General features: G+C 55.6%; 2 protein-coding genes across 5 annotated transcripts; one reads left to right on the top strand and one right to left on the bottom strand.

Moving 5' to 3' along the window:
• The first annotated feature begins 189 nt into the window (after window positions 1-189).
• On the top strand, window positions 190-1,776 carry Gdf1 (growth differentiation factor 1). The gene is made up of 2 exons (XM_057752186.1): window positions 190-500; window positions 893-1,776. The coding sequence occupies exons 1-2, from the start codon at window positions 197-199 to the stop codon at window positions 1,669-1,671; spliced, it is 1,083 nt and encodes a 360-aa protein (XP_057608169.1). The 5' UTR covers window positions 190-196; the 3' UTR covers window positions 1,672-1,776.
• Window positions 1,716-23,620, bottom strand: Upf1 (UPF1 RNA helicase and ATPase). Of its 4 annotated transcripts, none has more exons than XM_057752180.1 (24): window positions 23,120-23,620; window positions 14,651-14,790; window positions 13,618-13,707; window positions 12,058-12,225; window positions 11,509-11,689; window positions 10,560-10,721; window positions 9,968-10,085; window positions 9,729-9,827; window positions 9,255-9,381; window positions 8,994-9,153; window positions 8,798-8,916; window positions 8,327-8,491; window positions 8,129-8,243; window positions 7,499-7,642; window positions 7,048-7,261; window positions 5,646-5,763; window positions 5,317-5,473; window positions 4,628-4,770; window positions 4,151-4,325; window positions 3,970-4,051; window positions 3,341-3,502; window positions 3,040-3,257; window positions 2,723-2,845; window positions 1,716-2,608 (listed from the first exon to the last, which is right to left on the bottom strand). In XM_057752180.1, exons 1-23 carry the CDS (start codon window positions 23,333-23,335, stop codon window positions 2,726-2,728), a joined length of 3,393 nt encoding a protein of 1,130 aa, XP_057608163.1. In that variant the 5' UTR covers window positions 23,336-23,620; the 3' UTR covers window positions 1,716-2,608; window positions 2,723-2,725. The 4 variants fall into 4 exon arrangements, with proteins under 4 accessions (XP_057608163.1, XP_057608164.1, XP_057608165.1 ...); XM_057752181.1 differs by having other exon boundaries at window positions 9,255-9,363; XM_057752182.1 differs by having other exon boundaries at window positions 10,001-10,085.
• Window positions 23,621-24,822: the final 1,202 nt, after the last annotated feature.

The following is a 24,822-nucleotide window of genomic DNA, read 5'->3' as shown; positions in this document are numbered from 1 at the left end:
CGCCAGCAGCTCTGCCCTCCAGGTCAACTCTAGACCACCCACCTTGGGACCGCTGCCCAGTCCTGCCCTCCAGAACAGTGGGGTTCGGACACGCCCCCTCTAGAACCGCAAAGGCCCCCGGACCTGCGGCCACCAGCCCACTGGTCCCGGACGCAGTGGACCCCGCTGACTCTCTTGTACACCACCTGGGAGGAAAATGCTCCCTGTCCGCCGCCGCCCTGGTGGCCACCTCCTCTTTCTGCTCCTGTTCCTGCTGCCCTCAACGCCCCCTGCCCGCGCACCAGCACCCTCGGGCCCCGCCGCTGCCGCTCTGCTCCAGGCTCTCGGGATGCACAAAGTGCCCCGGGGCGTCCCCACGTCCCGGCCTGTGCCTCCTGTCATGTGGCGCCTGTTTCGCCGCCGCGACCCCCGGGAGGCCAGAGCTGGGTACCCTCTGCGACCGTGCCACGTGGAGGAACTGGGGGTCGCCGGAAACATCGTGCGCCACATCCCGGACAGCGGTGAGTGGGGGTTTTGTGGTGGGACAAGGGCCGTGAGGCCGAGGTCCAACGCGCCCAGTCCAGCCTGCTAGCAAGCTGGGACCCTGTTTTATAGTCCCCTGGGCGCAAGGGCTTCCCAAGACCAGGCCCCTACCTCACACCCTTTGATGCCTTCCTTCGGGTCATTTTCCAGGGGCCCCAGGTGCTGGTTGGCTCATCTCCATCTGCCCATGTCTCCAAGTGCAGGCACGGCACCCCACAGTGTCTCTTCCTTGCATCTGGCGCCCTGCCCCCACCCATCCGTCATTAGTGCCCTGCAGATGCGCCCCTGCCTCTCTTTGCTCCCCTTCCTCCTCGTTCCAGCCCATTGGCTGGGGCGCCACGCTAGTTCCGCTCTTTCCTCGCCCTTTCAGGTCTGTTCTCCAGACCCCCAGGACCCACCAGAACCTTGGGGCTGTGCCCCAAGTGGACTGTCACCTTCAACTTGTCGGGCGTGGAACCTGACGAGCACCCAACACGTGCGCGTCTGGAGTTGCGGCTGGAGGCTGAGAACGAAGATACGCACGGGTGGGAGCTAAGCGTGGCACTGTTGGCCGAGGTCGAGCATCCCGGGCCTGAGCTGCTGCGCATGCCTGTGGCACCCGGGCTGCTACTACGCGCAGACCTACTGGGGGCCGCGGTAGCCGCCAACGCATCGATGCCCCGCACCCTGCGCCTGGCACTGGCACTGCACCGCGGAGCCACCACCGTCTGCGCGCGGTTGGCCGAGGCCTCGCTGCTGCTGGTGACGCTAGACGCGCGCCTGTGCCCCCCGCCGCGGTTGCGGCGCCACACCGAGCCCGGGGTGGGAGGTGGTCCAGGGGGCGCGTGTCGCACACGACGGTTGCACGTGAGCTTCCGGGAGGTGGGCTGGCACCGCTGGGTGATTGCACCGCGCGGCTTCCTGGCCAACTTCTGTCAGGGCGCGTGTACGCTGCCTGAAGCGCTACAGGGACCCGGTGGGCTGCCCGTGCTCAACCACGCCGTGCTGCACGCGCTCATGCACGCGGCCGCCCCGACTCAGGGCGCAGGCCCGCCCTGCTGCGTGCCCGCGCGCCTGTCGCCCATCTCCGTGCTCTTCTTCGACAACAGCGATAATGTAGTGCTGCGACACTACGAGGATATGGTGGTGGACGAATGTGGCTGCCGCTAACTACCCGGGACACCCTTGCAGGGACGGCCCCACGCGAAAGCAAGGACCATTTGTTCATGTTTTATTGGTGACAAAAAGCTTAAAACAAATTTGACCAAAAATTAAGTTCCATTGCGTTGGCGCAGGTGTGCCTGGGTAGGGGTCGGGTGGCCGCTGCGGGAGGTTGGGGGGCCGTGGCAGGGCGCCCAGCAATGAGACCTCCACCCACGACGGGGAAGAACCCGCGGGCCGTCACGCATTGGTCACGCTCAGGAGTTTGCCTGCGGCCTCTGAAGCTCAAACGCAAAACAAATCCTCTGGCCATGGTGCAGGCGGTGATCCCAGGCTGCGGGGCTCAGGCTTCTTAGCGCGGCCTCTGGAAACTTCTTGCATCTCCCAGGTCCACCACTAAGGTCTTAGAGACAACTGATCAAAGTACTTCCCATACTCCTTTGAAAGAATTCTTGAAGAAAAAAAAAAAAAAAAAAAAAAACAAAACAAAAAACCCAAACACCGTATTTTCTTTAAATGAAACCCCTTTGCGCTGGGACCGCGCCATGACGCTCCTGGCCGCCCGCTCGGGCACAGAAACGCGAAGTTCGTCCTGCTAAAACATAGCCCCTCAAATCACGAGAAACAAAGAAAAAGAACAGCGGGCCGGTCCTGGCGAGGCCTCTCCCTCTGGCGGGCTCGGCGCCGGGCCGGCCTCGTAGCGGTGCGGGCCTCTCTCCTCTCGCCGCCCGCAGGGGGCGCCCGCTCCTCGGCGCTCCACTCCGTCGTCCTCCCTGGCCGCTCTCTGCTCGCTCTCGCTCCTCTCTCCTCTCCTCTCCTCGGCTGCTCACACAGTGGTGCTTCAGTTTTAGCAGTGGAAAACAGGTATCCATTTATTTTTATTTTTTATTACCCAGAATAAGATGCTGATAGACTAAGCCACATAGCTTAGCTCTTTCGCCGCCACCTGTAATCAGGGACAGGAGCGAGGGGTGTCATGGCCAAGTAGAAGCAGAACCTGCCCACACCGCACATTCATCTGCACTTGGTTACGGGGGGTTGAGCCCACTAAGGCACTTGCCTTCTAGTACTGGGACAGCCCGGTGACCCCGCCGTGCTGGTATGCCCGCTCTCCCTGGTAAGTGGAGTCTTGCGAGAGTGCCACATCAATCTGTGACTTAAACTCATCACCGAGGTAGCTGTCCTGAAAGGCAAAGCTGGAGTGAGCGAGGCAGGACCCCAACCAGCCCACACTCACCCAGCCCTCAAACTCTGCAGTCTGGGAAGAAACCCCATACTATGGCAGGGTGACAGGCCCAGGGCCCAGAGCACAGTCCAGGCAAGGTCATCCACCCTTCAGAAAGGCAGCGCGATGGCTGTGTGCGGCCGAGGGCCCACCTGGGACAGCTCTGGCTGGGAAAGGCCGGGCTGGCTCATCTGGGAGGGCTGGCTCATGGACACGTAGCCCTGGGTGAGGGCGCCCTGCGAGAAGGGCTGTGAGGCCACATCCTGGCTGGCCTGGCTGTTGGGAAGGGTGGTCTGGCTGGGCCCTGGAAGCCCAAAGCGATTCTTCTGGCGGCCTCCACGGCCAGTCTTGCTTTTTGGGGTGCCCCGGCCTGAAAGACAGCAGTGAAAGACAGCACGCTCCACCTGAAAGCCAGGTTCAGATGAGGGCCCAAGGCAGGGAAAGGCCACTTACCAGCAGCGGGCCCGTTGGCCTGACCAAAGTACCCAGGTGGTGGCATGGGAGGCATGACCAGGTTGAAGGGAATGGGGATATTCATGGCGGCCACATGGCTGGGACCCGCACTGATCATGCCAATCTGGTCGTGGGTCTGGAAGTACATGTTTGAGGGCCGGCCTGCAAGATACCAGGGGTCAGAGGCAGGGCCCCAGTGGGAAATGCTGCAGTGGTAGCTGCTAGGCCAGTCGAGCAGACCAGCAGACAGGGGCTGAGTGTCTGCCATACAGGGTGCTAGTAGAGGGTAAGAAACTGAGAGGTAGGCAAGACTCTGTCCATGATGAGTTTCTAGGCAACTCAGAATCTTCCAGAAAATAGGCCAGTTTGGCTGAGGCACACAGGGCAGCAGCACTCAGCAGCTGACTGCAGAGAGGTGGCCCCTGTGGTATCAGAGGGACAGTGGCACAAATCGTTAGCAGAGGCCAGTGTAGCTCTGGGGGTCTTAGAAGGGGCCCAAGGGCCTGCTTGGAGGAGCCACATCGACCAACTGGGAAAGCTCCAAATGGAGGTCAAGGCCACCCAGGGGTGACAGGTCCAGACTGGGACATGGGAAGGTCAACACACTGGTTGTTGCCAGGAAAACTTACCCTGGCTACTGCGGTCATAGACAGATCCAGGGATGATGGCCTCGCGGGCATCATACATGGCTGTAGTCATGAAGCGGGCCCCCTGCAGGGTGGCACAAGAGCGAGGAATGTGTCAGTCAACAGCAGCAGGGGCTAAGAGCTCCCAGCTTTCCCAGGCCCCGGGGCCAGCCCGTTGGCCCACCGGGTTGACGGTGTTGACGAGCTTGCGAGGCTTGCTGAACTGCATGAGGCTCTCACGCAGGTTGTTGAGTGGCCCTTCCACCAGCGCCTTCTGCTCCTTGTAGTAGCTCAGCAGGTGGTTCCACAGTGGCTGCTTCGACAGTGCCTTTGGGTTACCCACAATGATCACACCATATCTGCAGGGCAACAGACATGCTAAGAGCTCAGGGCTACACCCACATGACTGCAGTGTCTAGGGCTAGCACCCTGAATATTAAGAGCTGGGTGCCAAGAACCCAACATTGGTCAACAAATGAGAGAGCACCTTAAGAAGCTGAGCAATTGGAACCAACCATGACCCAAACAGAAAAAGGACAGGGTACAGAGACACAGGGACACACCAGGTCCGAGCACACTTCCAGGACAGACGTGGAGAATAGGGTAAAGGAAGGGCTTCTTGTTCCTGTCTGGAGGAAGGTAGCAATGGGCAGCTGCCTACCTGGCTCTGGTGAGGGCCACATTGAGACGCCGGGGGTCGTTCAGGAACCCAATGCCCTGGTGCTCGTTGGCACGCACACAGGACAGGATGATGAAGTCCTTCTCCCGGCCCTGGAAGGCGTCCACACTGGCAATCTCCACTTCCTGAAGGAGACAATGCACTGTCAGCCACAGTCCTGCCTTGTCATGGAGAAGTGGAGACTGCATGGGCTGCATGGTGACAATCCCTGGCCCTGGTACAACCAACATAAAATCACCAGAGCTCCTCTGCCACATGTTCAGGACACTGCTGAGCTTCTGTTAGGGTGGCACCAGCTGTCCTGCTCTCTTACAAAGTCTTACTGTGTAGCCCTGGCAGTCCTGGGCTCACTCTGCACTTCTGTGCCGGCAGGGTGCCGACATCAAAGGCAGCACTCACCTCACACCCTTTCCACTCTCACCTCCAGCAGTCCAGAAGCTGCTCTGACCTGCAGCACATCAGGCAGCCCCGCACATGATGTGGTCATGTGCTTGCTCCTCACTGCTCAACACGCCAGGGCACATCTTAATGCATTATCTGCTGTGTGCTTGCACATACCCCACAGCACGTGACAACAGGACTTGCCCTTTTCTTCCACTATGTGCAGTTGTCTATGGTCACTAGGAAGGCTGCACTCCGCCCGGGCCCTCGGGGCACCTCTGACAGCCTACCTGGTAGAGCTTGGTGTGCAGGGAGCCACTGAACTGCATGTATTGCACCAGGTAGGAGCGCTGGCCCTCGTAGGGTGTGATGATGCCAATCTGGTCAGGCTTGGCACCTGCCTTCAGCAGCTTTGTAGTTATCTTCTCCACATTAGCTGCCTCGGTCCTGAGAACATCCGGCTGTCAGTGACAGGCTCCCTACAGCCGTCCCCAGCCTGATACGATTTCAAGCAACCACGGGGGAACTAGAGCGCACGTGACAGTCACCCACGCCTTCCCTTCACTGACAAGTACAGCAACCCAGGGAATGAGATGTTACGGTGGTCGAGGCTGCACACCTGTTGAGGTAGGACGTGCCGGAGCTGGCAATCTCCTCCTGGCCCTGTGTCACGTAGAAGAACATGGGCTTGTCCGGCTGTGGCCACTGGAAGTCAAAGCCCTTCTTGACACGATCCGCTGTGTCGGGGAAGACAGAAGCGTCACCGCTGAGAAGAGCAGGGCTCTAAGTGCACAGACACTGAGGAAAGTGAGGTCACCGTGCCAGTGGTACTGTCTCCAGGGCTCCCGAGCCAGAAGAGGGCAGCCAAGGGACCAGGCCAACACTGTTTAAGGCATCTCTAGGAACAGGAGACATTCTTAGTCCCCTAGAAGCTACACCACTGCAATTTAGGGGACCCAGAGCCGCTATGACAGTGGGACCAGTGAGTAGCGCCTGTCACAAACAAGTCTGTCTATAGACCCTCATCCTCACAGCAATCCTGGGCCTACCAATCAATACTCTGCTGACCTAGGCATCACACTGCACCCCCTGGCTGCCACTATTCTAGGTTTATTCAGGCTTCCCACTGTACAGATCCTCACACCCTAGAGGTTAAATCCACTCCTACCAGCTTATCCCTTACCAGGGACCTTCCTCCCAAGGGTCCAATGTGTCATAGCCCATCACTAATAAAGGAAGCTGGCACCGGAGGGCACCTTGCCCTAGGCCTTCCAGTGTACCAGGGGAGCATAGCATGGTCCTTTCAACTTGTCAATGGAGTTTGGGGCCTAACAGCCACCCACAGAGGCACACACAACCTAGGTGGGGGCAGGCCATGGTCCCACAAGAGCTCTGGTGCCCACCAGGCAGGGTCTGTCCTGGTACAGCGTAGCCAGGGACATGCAGGCCTCTCCCAGCATTTCAACTGTGACACCTGAGTCATAAGGAGCAGCACAGAACAGGAAACTCCAGGGAATGCTCCCATGCTTGGGCAGCAGCACAGGTCACAGCTGGCGAGCAGTGGCCTCCCTGCCTGCGGTTGCTGTGATTCCCATGCCACACCACATAGCACAGATCTGATCAGCACCATCCCTGTCTGAATTCATCAAACTCAGGCACTCAAATGCACATGGACTCACTGAGAAATAAACCCACTGATGAAGCTGTGTGTGTGTTGAGATGGGGTCTCACTATGTAGCCCTGGCTGGCCTTGACCTATGCTTCCTGAGTGCAGGGATTAAAGATGCTATAAATTTTTATGAGAAATACTTTATACTGCTAAAATGAGACAGCGGTCTTTTCTTCCTCATGGTCAAATCCCTCTACTCCACAGTCAGACTACATGGAGGACAGCTGGGCCCAGAGCCAGTGTGGAAGAGAACTCTCAGGCAGGAAACCTGCCATAGCAGACCCGCTCTGTGTGGTCACCACATACACTGTGCCCAAAGTGCTGGTGTGAGTTAGGGAGGCCCAACTGTTACCTGCAGTGACACCGTTCTGCAATGAGCCCTCGTAGAAGATGTTGGATGGGAAGGCGCTGAGTGCGGGGTGCATGCGGTACTGCACCTGCAGGCGGATGGGCCGGATGCCGAGCACCACCAGGCGCTCGAAGAGCGACTGTGACAGTCCAGCCTTGGCTGCCTTTTTGCACATCACCACAGGGCCCAGCTGACAGTGGTCACCCACGAGGATCAGCTGTGGCAAGAAGTCCCACAAGTCAACACCTCAGGCTCTAGCCAGCCTAGGTGCCCCCTCCCCGACAGGGGTTCACCTCCACCATCCAAAAGCAAGACTGTGAGTGCACACTGTGCTCACACTGCACAGCAGGAGATGGCAGCAGGGACCACATGGACCTCCTGCAGGCCTTGTGCCACCCACCTAGCACTGCTACCGGACAGGACATCAGGAGCCACTCAAGTGGCAGCTACCTACCTGCTTAGCCCCAAGGACCACAGGCACCATGCACTCAGGCTCGGTGGCCTGGGTGCTCTCATCAATAAGGATGGAACGGAATTGCATCTTGGCCAGTCTTGGGTCACCAGCACCCACACAGGTGCAGCAGATGACATCTGCGTTCTGGAGAAGCATAGGCGTAAGGACACATAGACAGTCTACCTGATCAAGGCAGTCGCCTCGCTCAATATCCACTCAGCAACTGTGTGTGTAGGCACATCTGTGTGCATGTGTGTATGTTTTCCTGATGGAGTTTAGCTGTGTTGCCCCAGGCTGACTTTCCACAAGCAGTTCCCCAGCTAAACAAGCCACTCCTTCTACCACCCAAATATCAGCACCACAGGCTACCATGAGCAGGAATGTTCGAGATGGTAGTCCTCTGGGGCACACTCCCCAGCACAGAAACAGCTCTATGTCTGCAAGACAGTGCCAAGCTGGTGGAACCCCAAGGCTGAGACTGCAGCTTTGGTAGCTATGTGTCCCTGTCTGTGGGCACAGATGCAGAGACCAGGGCCTTCAAGTGCTCCCACAGTCCTGACTCGGACAAGCCTCTCAAGTCTCTGCCCACAGGGAATGGCCCAAAGGCTCCTGGGCTGGCACCAAACTCACCATGAGCAGCTCTCTCTCAGCTGTGCGCTTGAGCGCCCGGTACCGCTTCTCATCTGCAGACGACAGTTCACCTGTCTCGTCCTTCAGCTGCTGCAGCTTCTGCAGCTCAGGCATGCTACAGAACACACAGTAGGAGTAGGAGTCAGTGCCAGTGGCAGCATGCGGCCGGTACCAGGCCCCCAGATGTAAGATACTCACCTGTCCATGTTCCTAATCTGGTTGTGCAGAGCCAAGAAGGACACCGGCGAGTCAATGGCCTCCCGGCTCTTGGCACAGAGGCGTACAACCTTCAGTCCTGTCTGGTGGATCTTCTCTGTGAGCTGGTCCACGGCGATGTTACTTGGGGCACAGACCAGCACAGGCCTGCACAGAGTGGAATGGGCTGTCAGCATCACCCAGGGAAGCTCAACAAAGGCCAACAGTGGAGCTACACAGCTCTGATTCCAGCAGGTGCAGCCATGCCAAGGCAGAGCAAGTAGTTTCCCGTCTCCTACTCATCAACCATAATCTGAACGCCGCCCCTACCCTTTCATTCGTGTGAGGCAGCCTTGTGACTTTGGGACACACAAAATACCTGTATTATGACACTGCACGCGCTTTCTCTGTGGCCCAGGCAGAGCCAAAACAGCCCCCCACCCACCCACAAGGCTGTTGCTACTGAGCACCTACCCATTGCCCTGCCGAGCAAGGTGGTAGACAATAGTGGCAGACGTCACTGTCTTCCCTGTGCCTGGCGGGCCCTGGATGAGGCTGAGTGGTCTCTGCAGCACGGTCTTCACAGCATACACCTGCAAGGACGTTGTTTCAGCAGAGCTATGCTCACTACAGACGCCCACAGGCCCTGCTCCTAGGGTCCCAGTGGCACCTGAGAGTGGTTGAGGTCAGGGAGCCCCTGAGCTGTGAAGCGCTTTGGCAGCTGGCACTTGATGACTACGTCCTCCACCTCGTGGCCCAGCAGCTTGTGGTAGATGTATCCTGACACGGAGGTCTCGTCCACAGCAAAGGTCTTCAGTGCACTCTGCATCCTGTACGAAGAGCCAGTGTAGGACCCATGTGGGTCACAGGTACTGGATGGAGGTGGAGGGGTCCCCATGGCCCTATCACCCTGGGGCATAGGCGGACGAACCTATCAAAAGAGGTTGACTTCCACACAAAATCCACCTGGAAGTTGTGGGTCACCTCCACAGGCGCACCCACACTGCTGCGGAGCTCAATAGCAATCTCATCACCGTAATCTGGACGCTGAGTTAAGTCTGCTTCCTGTTCAAAGCCGCTACCCTCTATAGGGCCACTGGCTTCTGGTCCTCCTGAGTGACACTCCATCCATCACTAGACCAGTTCCCCTTGGTGTCCACCACGGGGACTGCTGCAGTCTGGCTCCAGGCTATTACACAGACTGACACGTATGCGCACGCACGTGCAGAGACACACACGAATAGCATTGAGGTGGGATAGCTTCTAGCCAAGGCATATATAGTGCCGCCGTGTGCATGTCCCACACAGAGGGGGGACAGGAAGGAATCACACATGTTAAGGCCTTGGGGACAGCCAGGGGTCCTGTTATGGCACCCATCCTCCCAGCTGATGTAGCAAAGGATACTATCGGGGACCTTGATGACATGGCCAATCCCCTTCCATAGGGGTGCTAGGTCCCCTTTGTACCGCAGACAGATCTCGTCGCCCTGCATGAGCCGCATATCTTGCAGGAAGGAGCAGCAGAGTTAGCACTTTCCAGAGGGCCGTGGCCTCCACCATGCAGAGTTCACAAAAGAACATGATACAGGGGACTAGGGATTTTAGGCTACTTATGGTCACAAATATTTTAAAACTTACAATCACCTCTTAACCAAATTATGACTAAATCCTCATTACCAGAGTCAGTCTTGGGCAAAGTGAAGAAGGCGATTCTCTTCTTGTTAAGGCCCAGGTCCCACCTGACCGTGATGTTATCTTGAGTCTGAACATATGAGAAACAGGGGCCAAGTTAGCCTACCACCCACTCCCGGGCCAGGCTCCCCACAGGATGGGGCCTCTACGGAGGCCATGCCTGGGCCGCTCAGCCTTTGGGGTGCAGTGCACAGCACCCACAGCCAGGAACTCCAACATCTGGGAAAGAAGCAACAAGGACCCCCCCAACACCCGCTGCCCAAGCTGGCCCCAGCAGCAGACTTCGCAGAGAGTCTCAGGAGACCCCTGCACGCCAGGATCTGTGGGAGAAGGTGGAGCTGCAGACAAAGTTGTGAACCAGACACAAGGGGTTCTCTCTGACTTTAAAAGTAAGAAACACTTTTGGCCTTCTTTCAAAATGCCCACAGTTCTGGTCTGATGCTGTTTGCGTTTCTGGTTCCATCCAGGTTCAGGCTCTAGAAGAGTCCCTGACCCTCAGGAGACACTCTGGTAGAGACCCAGCATACACACTGCACCACATCACCTGTGACTCCTTCAGCTTCTTGTCATAGTCAGCTTCTAGCTTCACCAGGGGCCCGAAGATGTTCTGGTACTGATAAGCATCCTCATACCGCAGGAGCACGTGCTGGGGCTCCTCGTCCACGCCGGGCTTCTCCAGGTCCTCCAGGGTGGCTGAAGGGTTTTCCTGTGGCCAAAAATAGCGCTGTGCTTGCCCTGCTTAACCCATAGCCAGTGATCGAGAGCTCGGAAGGAACCCAACTGGGGCTTGCATGGCCTCTGAGCACAAACCCTCATGGGTGGCGAGTGGCCACTTTGCTGTCAGTCTACGCTCTAAACCTACTGTACTGATGGTTGTGGTCATGTCCGCAGCATTCTGACCCCAAGAAACCTGTAAAGAGCACCCCCAGGGCCCAGAGCAACACTAGGCCCACAACCAAGGGCGCTTAGAGTCCTGGACATCCCCCAGTGAGCCAGGTCCATCCATCTCTTACATTCTGCACCCACATGCCTCCCCTGGGACCCACTGAGCTCAATAAACACCACTGTGGAAAACAGAACAGAATCTAGGTACATCACATCACAGTAACTGGAACCTGACCATCCAAGTGCAAAGAGACTAAGTTGGAAAGGCTTACAACACTTTGTTCCACACTACTTGTGATTCCTGGTTAAAAGATGCTCAAGTGGCATCCCTAGCAAGATCTGAACAATCCAGCTAGTCCCACACCTGACCTCAAGCCCTGACTCATCCTCTGGGACAGATGCTCTCTGGAGCAAGAAATCTCTTGACAGCCTCAACCAACTACTCAGACCATCCACTCTGTGTCCTTCAGCCAGCAAAAAGACCCACAAGCCCCTGCAGGTTCCCCAGGCCATGTCTTTCCTCCCCATGTCCCAAAGGCCCCAGTGTCAGGCTGGCTGTGTTCTTTTGTGTCTCTGCAGCCTTGGGCTAGCATCTCTGGATGGCTCACCTTCCACAGCTCCTCCAGCTTGTTGATCTGCTGTGCAGTGATCTGCCGTGCACGCAACTGCTCCTGCTCTGAGGGAATCTTGACCAGCCATGACAGGAAGCATCGGTCCTGGATCAGGGGCTGCCACTGGGAGCTGTCCCAGTTGATGTCCTTTAGGCTGCTCTGGCTGGCACAGGGCTGCCTGTGCAGATGTGGGGCAAGACAACGGGTTAGGACTGGGCCCAGGAGGTCTCTAACTAGCCAGAAGTCAGCAACATCCGTACACTTCAGCTCTGGCCCCAGCTCACAGTAGACTTCCTTTCTTTTTTCGATTTTTTGAAGACAGGGTCTCAGTATGTAGCTGGTCCTGGACACTCTATGTAGACCAGGCTAGCCTTGAACTCAAGAGGTCCTCCCGCCTCTGCCTCTTAAGTGTTGGAATTAAAAAGTTTGCACCACCATACAAGATCAGACTTCATTTTCTAATTTGAGCAGAATACACACATAAAAGCCCCTTGGATCCCAACAGTCCCTGCCCAGCACAGTCTTGTGCTGCTACAGGCAGCTCACCTGCACAGCAGCACCACCACTGAATCAGCCTTTGCAGGGATGAAGCCCAGCAGGAAGACGTTGCGGCAGCCGCAGTTGTAGCATTCCAGCACTGTCTCGCCCAGGGGCCCATCTTTGTGCAGCGTCACCTCCTTGCATTTTGCCCTCACCAGGTGATTTACAATGTGGCTGGAACCAGGAAAATATTGGCAGTTAACACCCCAAGCCTGGCTTTTCACCATTTGCAGATCTATGGCCCCCATGGAATGCTCTGGGTACTACCTTTCATGGTCTTCTAGCACAGGTGGTCGTCACACCTCATGCCCGTGCACCCGGGAGCCACAGTCCTGCCCCAACCCACCTGCCTGCAGGAAACCGCTCATTGGCTCACAATCCCTGCAATTTCTTCCATTCCCATTTTCTTTAGCTAGCCCAGTTCATGATCCTCTAATACCACTAACGGCTGGGCGGGCACAGCACAACTCCCCAAAAGAGGCCCCTTTCTCCCATGCCTACCTGCAGGTCACCTCCTGGTCTATGCAGCAAGGGGCTGCTCTGAAGACTGCAGCTCCCATTCCTTCCATGCTGCTACATACGAGGACATGGTCTACTACCTCAAGGATGGCCTGTGCCAGACTGGTCAGCTCATCCCAGAGGGCCCATGAACTCTGCCAGCTTTCCCTGATTGTTATAGGGGACGCTAGTCTGTAAGACCCCATTACAACCTTCACCAGAGTCCTCTGGCAGCCATCCAGCCACTCTTGGCTTTGTAGGCCTGACTCCTAAACAGTGGCCACTAGATGCCTTGCTTTAGTGGCCAATTTCCCCCACCCCAATCCAGGACAGGCCCTTCCTGCCTACTGTGAGCTTTATTCTATTGCTTTTTCTGCACAAGAGGAACTAGTGCCAACGGAGCAACACTTAAAAGTATCTAGAATCTTCTGAGAATGGGATGCATTGGTCCCAGAAGATGCATTTAAGACCACTTAAAGATGCTGGCCCCTGCCTCCTGACCTTTCTGCAGACCTGGCACCTACAAGCTTCTGTGGCACTGTGATGTATGTTCTGAGGAACAGACCCCGCTGGCAGTGGAGCACAGGCACACTAGACTCAGCTCTGCTTCTCTCAAGGAGTGGGAGGACCCTGTCATCATTATGGAAAGCCAGAATGGAGTGGGGCTCAGTAGGAACACCCAGGGATGGTGACAATTCTAGTTCTTCTTAATGACTTAGGATCTGGAACCATTTGCCCCAGAGACAATCAAGTGAGGGGCGCCAGCTGGATGCCCGTAACCTCCCAGAAACAAGGACAAGTAGACTGTACCAGCCTCATCTCATGTGAGACAGGCACAGACTAAGAACGAAATTACGCCAAACTCCTCGCATAATGAGCCAGCCAAAGAATCAATCAAGGGTAAACATGCCGAGGCGTTCACACGCCACCATCTGTTTCACGTTACACCAGTCAGAAGGAGCCCAGGTTCACCAGCGCCATCACATTCCACGCTTCACTCCAACGTCATCGTAACTCACTGCAGCCCAAGAGCCACTGATTAAACACACATGCATGGCTGTTAGCTACCTGCCAGAAGTATTTCCTCGGCCATTGCAGAACCACTTCTTGCTGGTATTGCAGTAAACCACGCAGGCAGGATCATGGATTCCGCAGTAACTGGAAAAGTCCAAACTCCAGCAGTCAGTGCTGGCCCTCAGCCTCTGGGATAAATCCTTCTTCTTACAGAGCTTCTGGTTTCCATTAAACACAAACCCAATCCCAGCAAGTCAAGTAACAAAGTTGCCTCCACTAATACACCAAGGTGAGGGCAAAACAGATGCCAGGCAGCACAGACCAAAGCGGTCCTGGCCCCTCCCCTCAGATTGCAGGTTAGAAACAAGGCTGTGGTCAGGGGAGCACCTGACTTCAGCAGAAGGCACTATGGACCCAGCAAACTCTCAGGCCTAGCTCAGAGGCTGGTGGTGCTATACAGCACCCTATGTACCCTAAGTCACAGGTTCTCCATAGCTCTCTTGTGCACTGGGCAGGCTGGGGCAGGAGCTGTCAGACAGAACAGGCTCTCGCTGGCTCACTAGTCTACCCTGGCAGCAAGGAGGATGAGGGCACCCAGCTCAGCCTACCCGGGGGCTCTGGAAAACACTTGTAAATCAGGAGAGCCATGAGAAAGGAAGGTTTGTGGAGGAGAGAGGCCAAACTGCCCTGCAGAGGGCAGCAGGTGGCTACAGAAGCTCCAGTGAAGGCACCAGCTCTGGCCTGGGGGTGAGGGGCGGCAGACGACTAAGGGCTAGCTGAGCTGGGTGTATAGTAGCTGGGACAGCCCAGCTCTTTAAGCCTCCACTCGCTCGTATGACTCTGATGGAGCTGAGAACCACAGTTGATCAGAACACAGCCCAGCCCACAAACTGTCCATGCTCCCCCACCTTTCAGAGTGGCTCTTCAGAGTCCCTGGGTAAATGGTTGTGGCTCCTCTCTAGCTCCTAATCACCAAAGAGTAGGGCTGGTGCAGGGGAACCCACCAGAGCTACGTGAACTTGGGGTGTCAGGTACTGAGCCCAGAGTTCTGACAAGCAAAAGGGACTGGAGTCACCTCCTAGCCTACCTGCAGGCGTGGACTGGGAGGTCCTTGGTGTAGTATGTGTCTTCTTCGTCTTCTTCAAAGTTGAGCTCAGCCAGCAGCTGACTGGTCTTGGCCACACTGTCATCCACAGCCCCGTTCTGCAAGATTCCCTCTGGTCCAACCTACAGTAGAACACAATCCCAAAGGGTGCCACTCAGCCTGATGGCCGAGAAACTATCCGCACAGCTGAGGTGCACAGAAACAAGACAACTGTTCCAAACCCATCACACACCCTAGGAATAGTCGTGTACCACAAAGGCAGAAGCAAGGCTTCCATGCCCAGGTGGTGCTTTATGGTGGGGGGGGAGGGGGTCAGAGTCACAGCACAGGATGTTGGCACCGAAATCCCACCACTGAGACCATGCCGCCTTGGCTAGCCTGAAGCAAGGCTCCATAACCCCAGGAAACAGACACCTCCTCATCAACCATGCTTCAGCACCAGGTTCCCATCTTCAGCCACCCCAGCTGACACCTGTGGATGTGAGCCTTGCAAGCCGCAGGCAGGCATTTGCAAGTCGCTTCTCAGATCCTAAAGACAGGGTGCCCACGAGAGACGATTCCTAACACTACCAGGATCACCTATATGGCTGGGTCACTTGTCCGTGTGTATTCGTCAGGCCACAGCCACCCCACGTCTATACTGACTTCAAAGGCAACACGGGAGTGTGCTCTGTGGTCTAGAAGCGGTTTTAGACAACAAAGGCCCAAAGTAAGTCTGGACTCGTCTTCCTCAGTACTGGGACAGAGCCAGGATCTCATGTATCAGCAGGAGCTCTACCAGCGTCCTCTCCAGCCCTGGCCCCAGTACTCCAATTTCCAGATGACAACATGCCATTGCAAACCGTGACAAAAGGGCTGGAGATGGCTCAGTGGTTAAGAGCATCGCCTGCTCCTCCAGAGGTCCTGAGTTCAATTCCCAGCAACCACATGGTGGCTCACAACCATCTGTAATGAGATCTGGTGGCCTCTTCAGGCATACATATAGACAGAATATTGTATACATAATAAATAAATAAATTTAAAAAAAAAACTGTGACAAAAACAAAACAAAAACCCCAAGCCATAGGGCAAGTCAGGTATGGAGGTAGGAGGATTACCATAGGTTCCAGGCTGGGCTGAACCGGGGGTGCTTTTAAGTGAGCATATCAGTGTTATCAGTGGCAGTATTTCTCGCCCTGTGACAGGCCTGTCCCATGATGGCCATTAAATACTTCCTTCTCCAGAGCTATGACCGTTATGAACTTTCTGTGTGCAAGAATACTAGGGAGCGCACTCCTTTAATCCCAGCACTTGGAAGGCAGAGGCAGGCGGATCTCTGTGAGTTCGAGACCAGCCTGGTCTACAAGAACTAGTTCCAGGACAGGCTCCAAAGCTACAGAGAAACCTTGTCTCGAAAAACCAAAAAAAAAAAAAAAAAAAAAAAAAAGAATACTAGGGAGCGCCTGTAAGCGGGACTATTACAGAACCTGACTGGCTCACTTCCCTGAGCCACCACCCGTGTAGGACACCAGCTTAGGACCCTCACCTCACTCAAAACCCAGCCTTGCTAGACAGAAGTGCTCAGAGCTCTAACAGAAGTCCTTACAGGCCTAAGAAGAAGCGAGGCAGGGCTAGGAGGCTGTCGTGACTGCTAGGACTGTGCCGAGTACAGGAACCAAGGCTACGTCTCAATTCTCCGGCCCACACACCTTCACACCTGCTACTCCTAGGAGCCATCAATTCTCCCCAGGCCACACTATTTTCCATTGCCCCCACGGGCACAAGAGCTCAGATTTCTGCCTGTCGCTGCTGCATATGGTGTCTTCTAGCCATGTAAATGGGGCTGAGATGGAATCCTAGGGTGGCCTTGAGCCACCATTCCAGTGACCACGCATGCACCGTTGGTCACTCCGTCCCCTTTCCCTTGTGTCTGTGAGCCCCCCACTCCCCACCCCATGTGGTGCCTGGCCTGGAATTTTGCCAGATGGTCCCCACTGTGGACAGAGGCTGGACTGTATCCCTGGGCTGGAAAGGAGGGTGATGTCTCAGTGGTCCTGACTCAGCTGCTGCTTCTTAAAAAATAAATAAATAAAATTTATATATATATATAATTTTATTTATTTTATATATATATATATATATATATATATATATATATATATATATATATATATAGCATTGGTATTTTGCCTGCATGTATATCTGCATGGGGGTATCAGATCTTGGAGGTACAGATAGGTGTACCACATTGGTGCTGGGAATTGAACCCAGGTCCTGTGCAAGAGCAGACAGTGCTCTCAACTACAGAGCCATTTCTCCAGCTCTGATTCAGTTTCTCATTCCACAAAACCTAGAATTGTCCCCGCCCAGTCCTCTAGGGAAGCTGTCTACTGACTTCTGGAGAAGAGCCGTTCTTATTTGTTCCAGTGGTGCTGGGATGGAGCCCTAAGACTTCTGGGCGGGTACCCACAGCTGAGCTGCCTGACAGTCACAGGTTCATATTAAGAAACAGCCTTTCCAGGCCAACTGTAGTGGAATAGGAGGCAGAGAGAAGCACATCTCTTCAAGGCCAAGGCCAGCCAGGGTGCCATAGTGAGATCCTGTCTTGAAAATAAAATATAATTTTTAAAAGGAGAAAGGGAAATATTTTTCTGCATGTAGAGCCAATCAGGTGTGAGACATCACCAGGGCGTCAAGGTCCTAACAGCACTGTGCTTACATCCCTCATGCAAGCTAAGGGTGAGAAGCCCTGGTCACCCTGAGAGGCAATATAAGATAAACACAAGGAAGATTCTCCAGCACCCAACAAAGGCCAAGCTGGAAAAAAGATTCCAGACTCGGTGCACAGCCTGGTAATGGACTACCCACCTCGACACATTCTGTGACTGTTGAGGGCAAGCATCTCACGCTCTCAGAGGGACATCTGGTCCCAGATGGTAACAGAATGAGCTAAGAGCAAGGGACAGCACCTGGCACAGGGCAGAGCCAGAGCCCTTGCCCCACGAAGAAGTCCACGGCACACTGACACTTCACCAGACTAAAAGTCATGCCATAGGTTCCCCAGCCAACTCAAGGGCCCAGTGCTGGGTGTCTTAGGCCCTGCTCCAGGAGAAAGTCTGCTCTAATACAACACTTGGGCCCACCCGGAAGCTGTCAAATGAATTAAACCTACAAGGGTCACCTGCCTGAAGACTGATTCCCACAAGACACACAGAACTCAGACCATGGGACAGAGCAGTGCAGAAAGGAACTGCTTCCAGAAGAAATTTGTAGAAAGTTTCCATTGTGTGATGCTGTGACCTCAGACTAGAGGTGTACCACAGGACTCATGGGCATCACCCCACTTAAGTCTGCTGGCTGGCGCCCCAAGACCTTGTTTGGCATGCACCGCCCTCAGCCTCAGTTAAGCTGGCTATACGCCTTAAGGTGTGCAGCACCCACCAGGGCAGCCTTGAATCTGTACCCAGCCCCAGGGCCACTGTTTGGTCTGCTCCTTGTAGTAACCCCACCCCTGAAGAGAGCCTGTCCTCCAGGAGGGCCCAAGAGTCTTAGCCAAATCCATGTCTGCCATCCAAAACACAAATGCGGGGATTAAAGTGAATCATCTCTTGTTCTCCCAGGCTCTAAGCAGGAGATGAGTGGAAGCTGCATAGAATAGGGTACCCCTCCCCCAAATACACAGAACAGCCACACCCCTTCAGCTGGTCTTTCCAGCCTCAGAACAGGACTTAGTGTCTTGATCAAGACCCAGCTGGGGCTGCTCCTGATCTGTGTGGCTATGAACTTTCTTTTTTCTTTTTTAAAGATTTATTTGTTTATTTATTATGTATACAACATTCTGCCTCCATGTATACCCGCATGCCAGAGGAGGGTGCTAGATCTCATTACAGATGGTTGTGAGCCACCATGTGGTTGCTGGGAATTGAACTCAGGACCTCTAGAAGAGCAGCCAGTGCTCTAACCTCTGAGCCATCTCTCCAGCCCCAGCTATGAACTTTCTTAACTTTAGTTTGGACCCAAGCTGAACCGTAGTCACTTCTGACCTACAACAGAGGAACCTCACTGGGTCCAGTCCAGCAAGAAGTCCTCCTTTTCCACCCTGTGCCTCTGACCTCTATTCTGTATGCTATGAGCTCACCGGTACCTCACAGGCACACAAGGATGGGACCATGCAGGTAGCAGAAACCTCAAACCTGAGAGAGAACATGGTCAGGGGTCAGCCACCAAAGCCAGAAGTCATCCCAGGTGACAAAAGCAGCAGCAGCACGGCATCCAGGCGAGCCACACCCCACAGCCAAGCACTTGAGTCCCGAAGAAGCAGCAGTGCTGCAGGCATGCTCCCATAAGAGCTGGAGCAGACTGGCCCAAACCATAAAAAGCACCCCACCAAAGTGACCACCAAGCTGCTAACACTGTGGGCCACCATCGACACCTAGGCTCTAGGGGCCTCTTTTCTCACAAGACTCAGCAGCCCGAGGAGAGGGCTCCAGTGCCGCTGTCATTCATAGGCTGCTCACACCTTCTGCCAGTCCTCTACTTAGCCCTACCTAAGGCCTTTCTGCCTAGAGCACATCACAGTGCCCGCAGTCCCTCCCCCCTCCAGGCCACACTCTCACCCAGCTTAGAAGCCAGCACCCCTAAAGGCTTCCATAAGCACTCAGGTCACCCTGACTGCCACTGTCCTCACAGTGCTGAGTGGACACCATGAGCAACGCCAGGCCTTCCTCCATCAGTCCTGCATGCAGGAGGAAAGAAAGGCACCATGGGGCTGAGGGTAGAAGTCAGGCCACAGGCTGCCAAGAGGTTATAAGGGGCACGAAGGAACACTTTAGGTGCAGAGGGGGTGCCAGTTCCAGCCAGGAGTTTAGTGAGGGCCTCATGTGTGACCACTGGTTAGTGGACATTGTAGTACAAGGGCTGCCCAGAGGAGAACTACAGCACAGAGAGCCACAGGGGCCGCTGGACTCTCTGTAAAGACTACTGTCCCACTCTCCAGCTGCAGAGCCAGCAGGGAAGGGCCCCTCACACGTAGGGAGGGGCACACAGAGCTAGGTAAAGATGCTAAGTTTAACAGGTCTCCGAGCCATGCGCCCTGCACCTGTGCACGCAGGGCTGGAGCATTTTAACTGAGGGAAGGTCTCTACCCCACAGTGGGACACTGCAGGAGGCTGGACCCAAGTCTTTGGCAGTAGCAGGTGTGGTGTGTCCCACCAGACAGTGAAGACGGGCAGGATGGAAGTTCCCTGAGAAGAGGACAAGCGAGATGGCTCTGTGACTAGGGCTGGATGAGGTGCAAAAGTTCCAGAGTTTGAGCACTAATGCCCGCAGACACTGGTGTCCCTCCCTGAACAGATTCCACTTCAAGGACAGCTGAGGGCGCTGAGCCAGCAGCCTCTAGGCCACTTCTCCCTGCATACTATCACCATCCAGTGCTGTGTGGGCAAGACACCTGCACCTGCCGGTTCACCAGGAGGAGGAGGTACTGGAGTCACAGCAGCACATCAGAGTCTCAGGCGGTACCTGAGGCCACTAAAACTCCCCAAGTCATCAGTACGGGAACATAGTAGTACCTGTCTCCTACAATTTTGATTTTTGCCATTTCACTTACGATGAAAGGCCTATGGTGCTAAGCATATGACAGTGGTGACAGGTCCCCAAAGACCCATCACATCACAGCAAGGACAGTGCAGTCCTTCACTGCACCATTAGTGGGTCCTGTTTCCACCAGATTTCACTGAAAGAAAGGCTACAGCAGTGCTCGGGAGCTGAGCAGCCCAGGGGTCTCTCCCACAAGCCAGCACACAGCTGAGACCTGAAATCACCTTTCAGTGCTCACAGAAGAGAGAGACCTGGAAGAGTCAAGAATTGGGAAAAAAGCCTGGCCTATCTTGGGGACTTTGCAGGACAGTGCCAGCACATTCCATCTGGACCTGCAGGATTCTGACAACACTGGGGCCTTTCACACAGAAAATGGGGATTTCTGGCGTTGACCCAACAGTCCTCTACCTCTAGACTCCAGGATCAAATCCCTGCCAGCATAGCAGTCCAGCAGCCCCTAAGCAGTGGAGACATGAGACTCCAGGACAAGCTTCTTCCCCTAGAACATCTCCCACAGGCGCTAACCCACAGCAGAAAGTCAGCAGGGAGAGCTGTGTGCAGTGCAGCCACTCAGTCATGAAAAGGACACGATACATGCCAGCACATGGATGCACTGAGGTCACGACAGCAAGTGAAGAGTAGGGCACAGAGCTGGTGAACAACCAATTTAGTGTCTGCCCAGCATGTACAGGGCTATGGCTCTGTCTGCACTCCAAAGGAATGAGCCACAAAGATGACAGACACAGGACAACCAAAACATGCCACCTCTCCAGCAACAGGAAGGGCCTGGGACATTCTCATCCATAGAGGTCACAGGACTAGCATGGCCAAAGAGAGGCTGGAGGCTGCAGGGACTCAGGATGATGCTCACTGTGCTGCTAGCTTTCTGAGGGTGAGTGCAGGCTCCATGACTCTGTCTCAATAAAGTCGAGGAGAACCACCACTGGGCCAACAGGAAAAGCTCAACCTGCTGGGCAGGGAAGCTTCCTAGGGGCCCATGACCAAAGATAATCACCTTCAAAGACAAGTAAGTTAACAAAAAAAAAAAATCAGTATTTCTGGTGCCTGAGGCCACTGGCTATGCAAGGGAGGACTTTAATTCTGCTCACTTTCCGCCCACAGATGTATGTCCTCCTAAGACAGGATGGAAGGTGCTCCCTCCCTTCCCGGACAACAATTTCATATTGTGGGTGGAACGTGGCTCAATCTCCGATTTCAACTGGCAGAGCAGGGCACATGCATGTGAGCACACACACAAGTCTGCTGATGCACTTCAGCTAGAGCTAAAAGACCTTGAGAAGCAACCCCGCCCCCACTTCTGCTCCTGGTCTTCCCATCACAGCCTGCTGCATGGTGGGTGACCCCACAGTTCTCTCCCCTCTCCAGGTGGATGAAGCTAAAAGGAAAGGTCTACCCGGTGGGGGAACTAACAGGAGGCCTGGCCTTTAGGGGCACCTCACTCCTCCAGGCAACCAGCTCTCTCCCCAGCTCCCTACACCGAAGGTGAACAGCTAGAAACAACACACACCTGTTCCCGATAGCTGTGGGGCTGAGTCAACCCTCTCCTTCTATTAGGACTGAAAACGAGCCCAAGTGGGTGGTCTACCCACAGGCATGACTCAACCAGCCAGCTCAAAGGCCCTCCTCCCCCAACAAGGTCTGAGATCACTGATGAGGACTGGTGGTGTCTCCCTAGCCCCAAGCACAGGGACACACCTGTGGCTCCAGCCTGCAGCTCCTCTCTGAACACAGGAAAACAAGCTGTACAGTGAGAGCAACCTGACTATGAGGTGCTGGCCAGTTTCTAGTCCAAGCTGAAAACCTATGCCACCTGTCATTCAAAACAGAAGTCCCTCCCTGAGGCACCCATGTGATACCCACTGTCAGTGCCTCTGAGGAGTAAAACTCAAATCCAACTTTTTCAAGCAGAGCCTAGGAGTTACATAACACTGGTTTCAGCAACAGGCAAACCCAGGAGGAAAAACAAACAGGCACCAGCCTTTCCAGCCACCTCAACCAGCCACGGGTGTGCTGCTTCCACCGCAGGCGCCAAAACCCTGGCTCTGCCTTGCTCCAGGGACCCCCAAACTTGAACCCAAATGGCCTGGCTGGAGGGATGGTGGATTGAAATGGTTAGTGGGTGGATGAGGTGGTTGGACTGCCTAAGAGGTGACCCAGGAGGGCACTTTGGGCCCAGAAGAGCAACTGTGGACAGGTCATCTTAGGCCTGAGAGAGACTAAGGTAGGTTACCACAGACACACCCAAAAGGGGAGTGAGGACAGCTCTGGCATGGCTTGAGCCGGAGCAGATCCTGTGTCACAGAAGGAAGGACATTTAGGCAGGTCACTGCCCAGCCTGGACAGGTAGAGGAAACAGGGCAGATGGCAAATAGGTGGTTCAAGGGGTAGGGAATCAGAGGAGATGGCAGGGAGCTGGGCCAGAGCTGCAAGGAGCTAGAGCAGGTGGCAGGGACCGAAGGAAGGTGGCAGTGACTGTGGCAGGTACATGGGATAGGTAGTTAGGACAGGTAGGTAGCTGAGGGTGAAAGCAGAGATTTAGGCAAGAGGCAAGTAAACTACAACCAGGGTAAGGTAACAGAGTTTTATCTACGGCAGGTTACGAGGACTCAAGACAGGTGGCGGTTACCTGAGGCAGTTAAACAGGAATGCAAAGTGGGTATCCATGGCCAGTTAATAGGGACTTTAAGGAGCCAGAGTGTGAAGCGGGCACCCGGGGCCTGCTAACTGTGCCTGGGGCAGGCTCACAGGGGCCCAGGGCTTGTTAACTGAGATCTAGCGCCCCAGCTCCCGCGCCCGCCCGCCCGCCCGCCCGCCCGCCCGGCTTCCGGCGCCGCCATGCGCCGCTCCGCTCACTTGTGCGTCGAGCTGGCCGGCCGCGCCGCCTGCGCCCGCTCCACTCGGGCCTCCCGCGCCGCCGGGGCCTCCGGGGGGCGTCTGCGTCTGGCTGGGGAGGGTGAAGTCCGTGAACTCGAACTCGGAACCCTGGGTGTCGGCGCCGAGCAACTCGGCCTCCTCAGTGTCCAAGAAGGTGAGCGTCTGCGAGCTGGGGCCGTACGCCTCCACGCTCATCCTGCCGCCCGGGCCGCGCCCTCCGCCGGCGCCTCGGCGCACTCGAGCCCGAGGCTTCGCCTAGGCCTAGGCCGTAACCTGGAGCAGCTGCCGCCGCCGCCGCCCCGCGAGCCGGGCGAGCTCCGAACCGGCCTCCGGGAGCAGAGCCGAGCCGCCGGCTCCGAGCGCTGGGTCGCTGCCGCCGCCGCGCCCCTCCGCGTCGCCGCTCGCCTGAAAGCCCACCGCCGCTCTCAGCCCCCTGGACAGGAACCGCCGCCGCCGCTGCTGCTGCGGTGCGCGTGCGCGAGCCCGACGCCGGCACAGGTGCGCGTGCGCGAGCCCGACGCCGGCGCAGTCGCGCGCGCTCCTCCCGGAAAGCGGCCAACTGCGCCCGGGCTCTAGAAGCAGAGCGAGAGGGCGGAACTCGCCGTGCGCTTGCGCGAATGGGCGGGACTTCAACCGCCTTAAAGACTAGGGCTCGCGAGCTCGGCCCCGCCCCAACCGCTGCCCGCTGGTGCGCATGCGCGGTGGTGTTTGAGGCTGCGTGTTGAGAAGGTGCGGACTGAGGCTTTCCTCAGGCTGAGTGGGGGTGGAGGCTGGTGCGCAGGGACGGTGCACCTGCACTCCTTGAGCCCTGCTTACCCGGTCTGTCACTCGGCTCGTGGCCATCCTCGGTGGACCCTGCCAATGGTGGTCACTGCTTCTCCTGGCGCTCCTGAAGCTTTGACGACAACTGCTCCTTTCTTTTGTCTTGAAACCGGGTCTCACTACATAACCGTGTTAGCCTGGGACTCGCTGAGAAGGCGTCAGATCCCTCAGAACTACAGATGGTTGTGAGCGCTGGGAGCTCAACCTCTGCAGGAGCAGTATGCACTCTAGCCAGAGCCGTCTCTCCAACCTGTTTTGTTCTCGATAGAGGGTCTCATACTGTAACCCAGGCTGATTTGGAGCTCTGATCAATCCTCCTGCCTCAGAGTCCCTGGTACCAGGATGACACGTGTACGCCACCACTGGAGATTGCAGTGTTTGCCACAGAACCCAGGCCTTTGTGCATGCTACAGCCACAGTCAGCATGGAGATTCAGGACCACATTCCTCCCTGTGCTGTGTCCCACGCTCAGTGGAGGAAGCCCTGTGCTCAGAGAGCTGAGTCAAGGGTACAGGACACCTCTCGGATCTACCAGTCCTAGGCTGAGTGTGATGGTACACTCCTTAAATCCCGAGGGAGGCAGAGGTAGAAGGATCTCTGTGACTCTTTTGAGGCCAGCCTGCTCTACATAGCAAGTTCCAGGCTACCCAGAACTGTCTCAAAAACAAACGAAAAAGAAAGAAAAAAGATGTGGAACATGGTGACACAGGCCTTTTATCTCAGGACTCTGGAGATGAAGGAGAATCGGATTCAAAGCCATCCTAAGTTATATAGCAAGTTTGAGGCTAGCCTGAGCTACATGAAAACTTGGCTAAAAATAATAATCAATAGGTAAATGTTGATGAGACCAAGGATTAGCC

The sequence above is a fragment of the Chionomys nivalis genome, chromosome 20, assembly GCF_950005125.1.
Source record: "Chionomys nivalis chromosome 20, mChiNiv1.1, whole genome shotgun sequence".
Taxonomy (NCBI): Eukaryota; Metazoa; Chordata; class Mammalia; order Rodentia; family Cricetidae; genus Chionomys; species Chionomys nivalis.
Note: the sequence above shows the minus strand (reverse complement) of the source record. Positions and strands in the feature narration are given on the sequence as shown.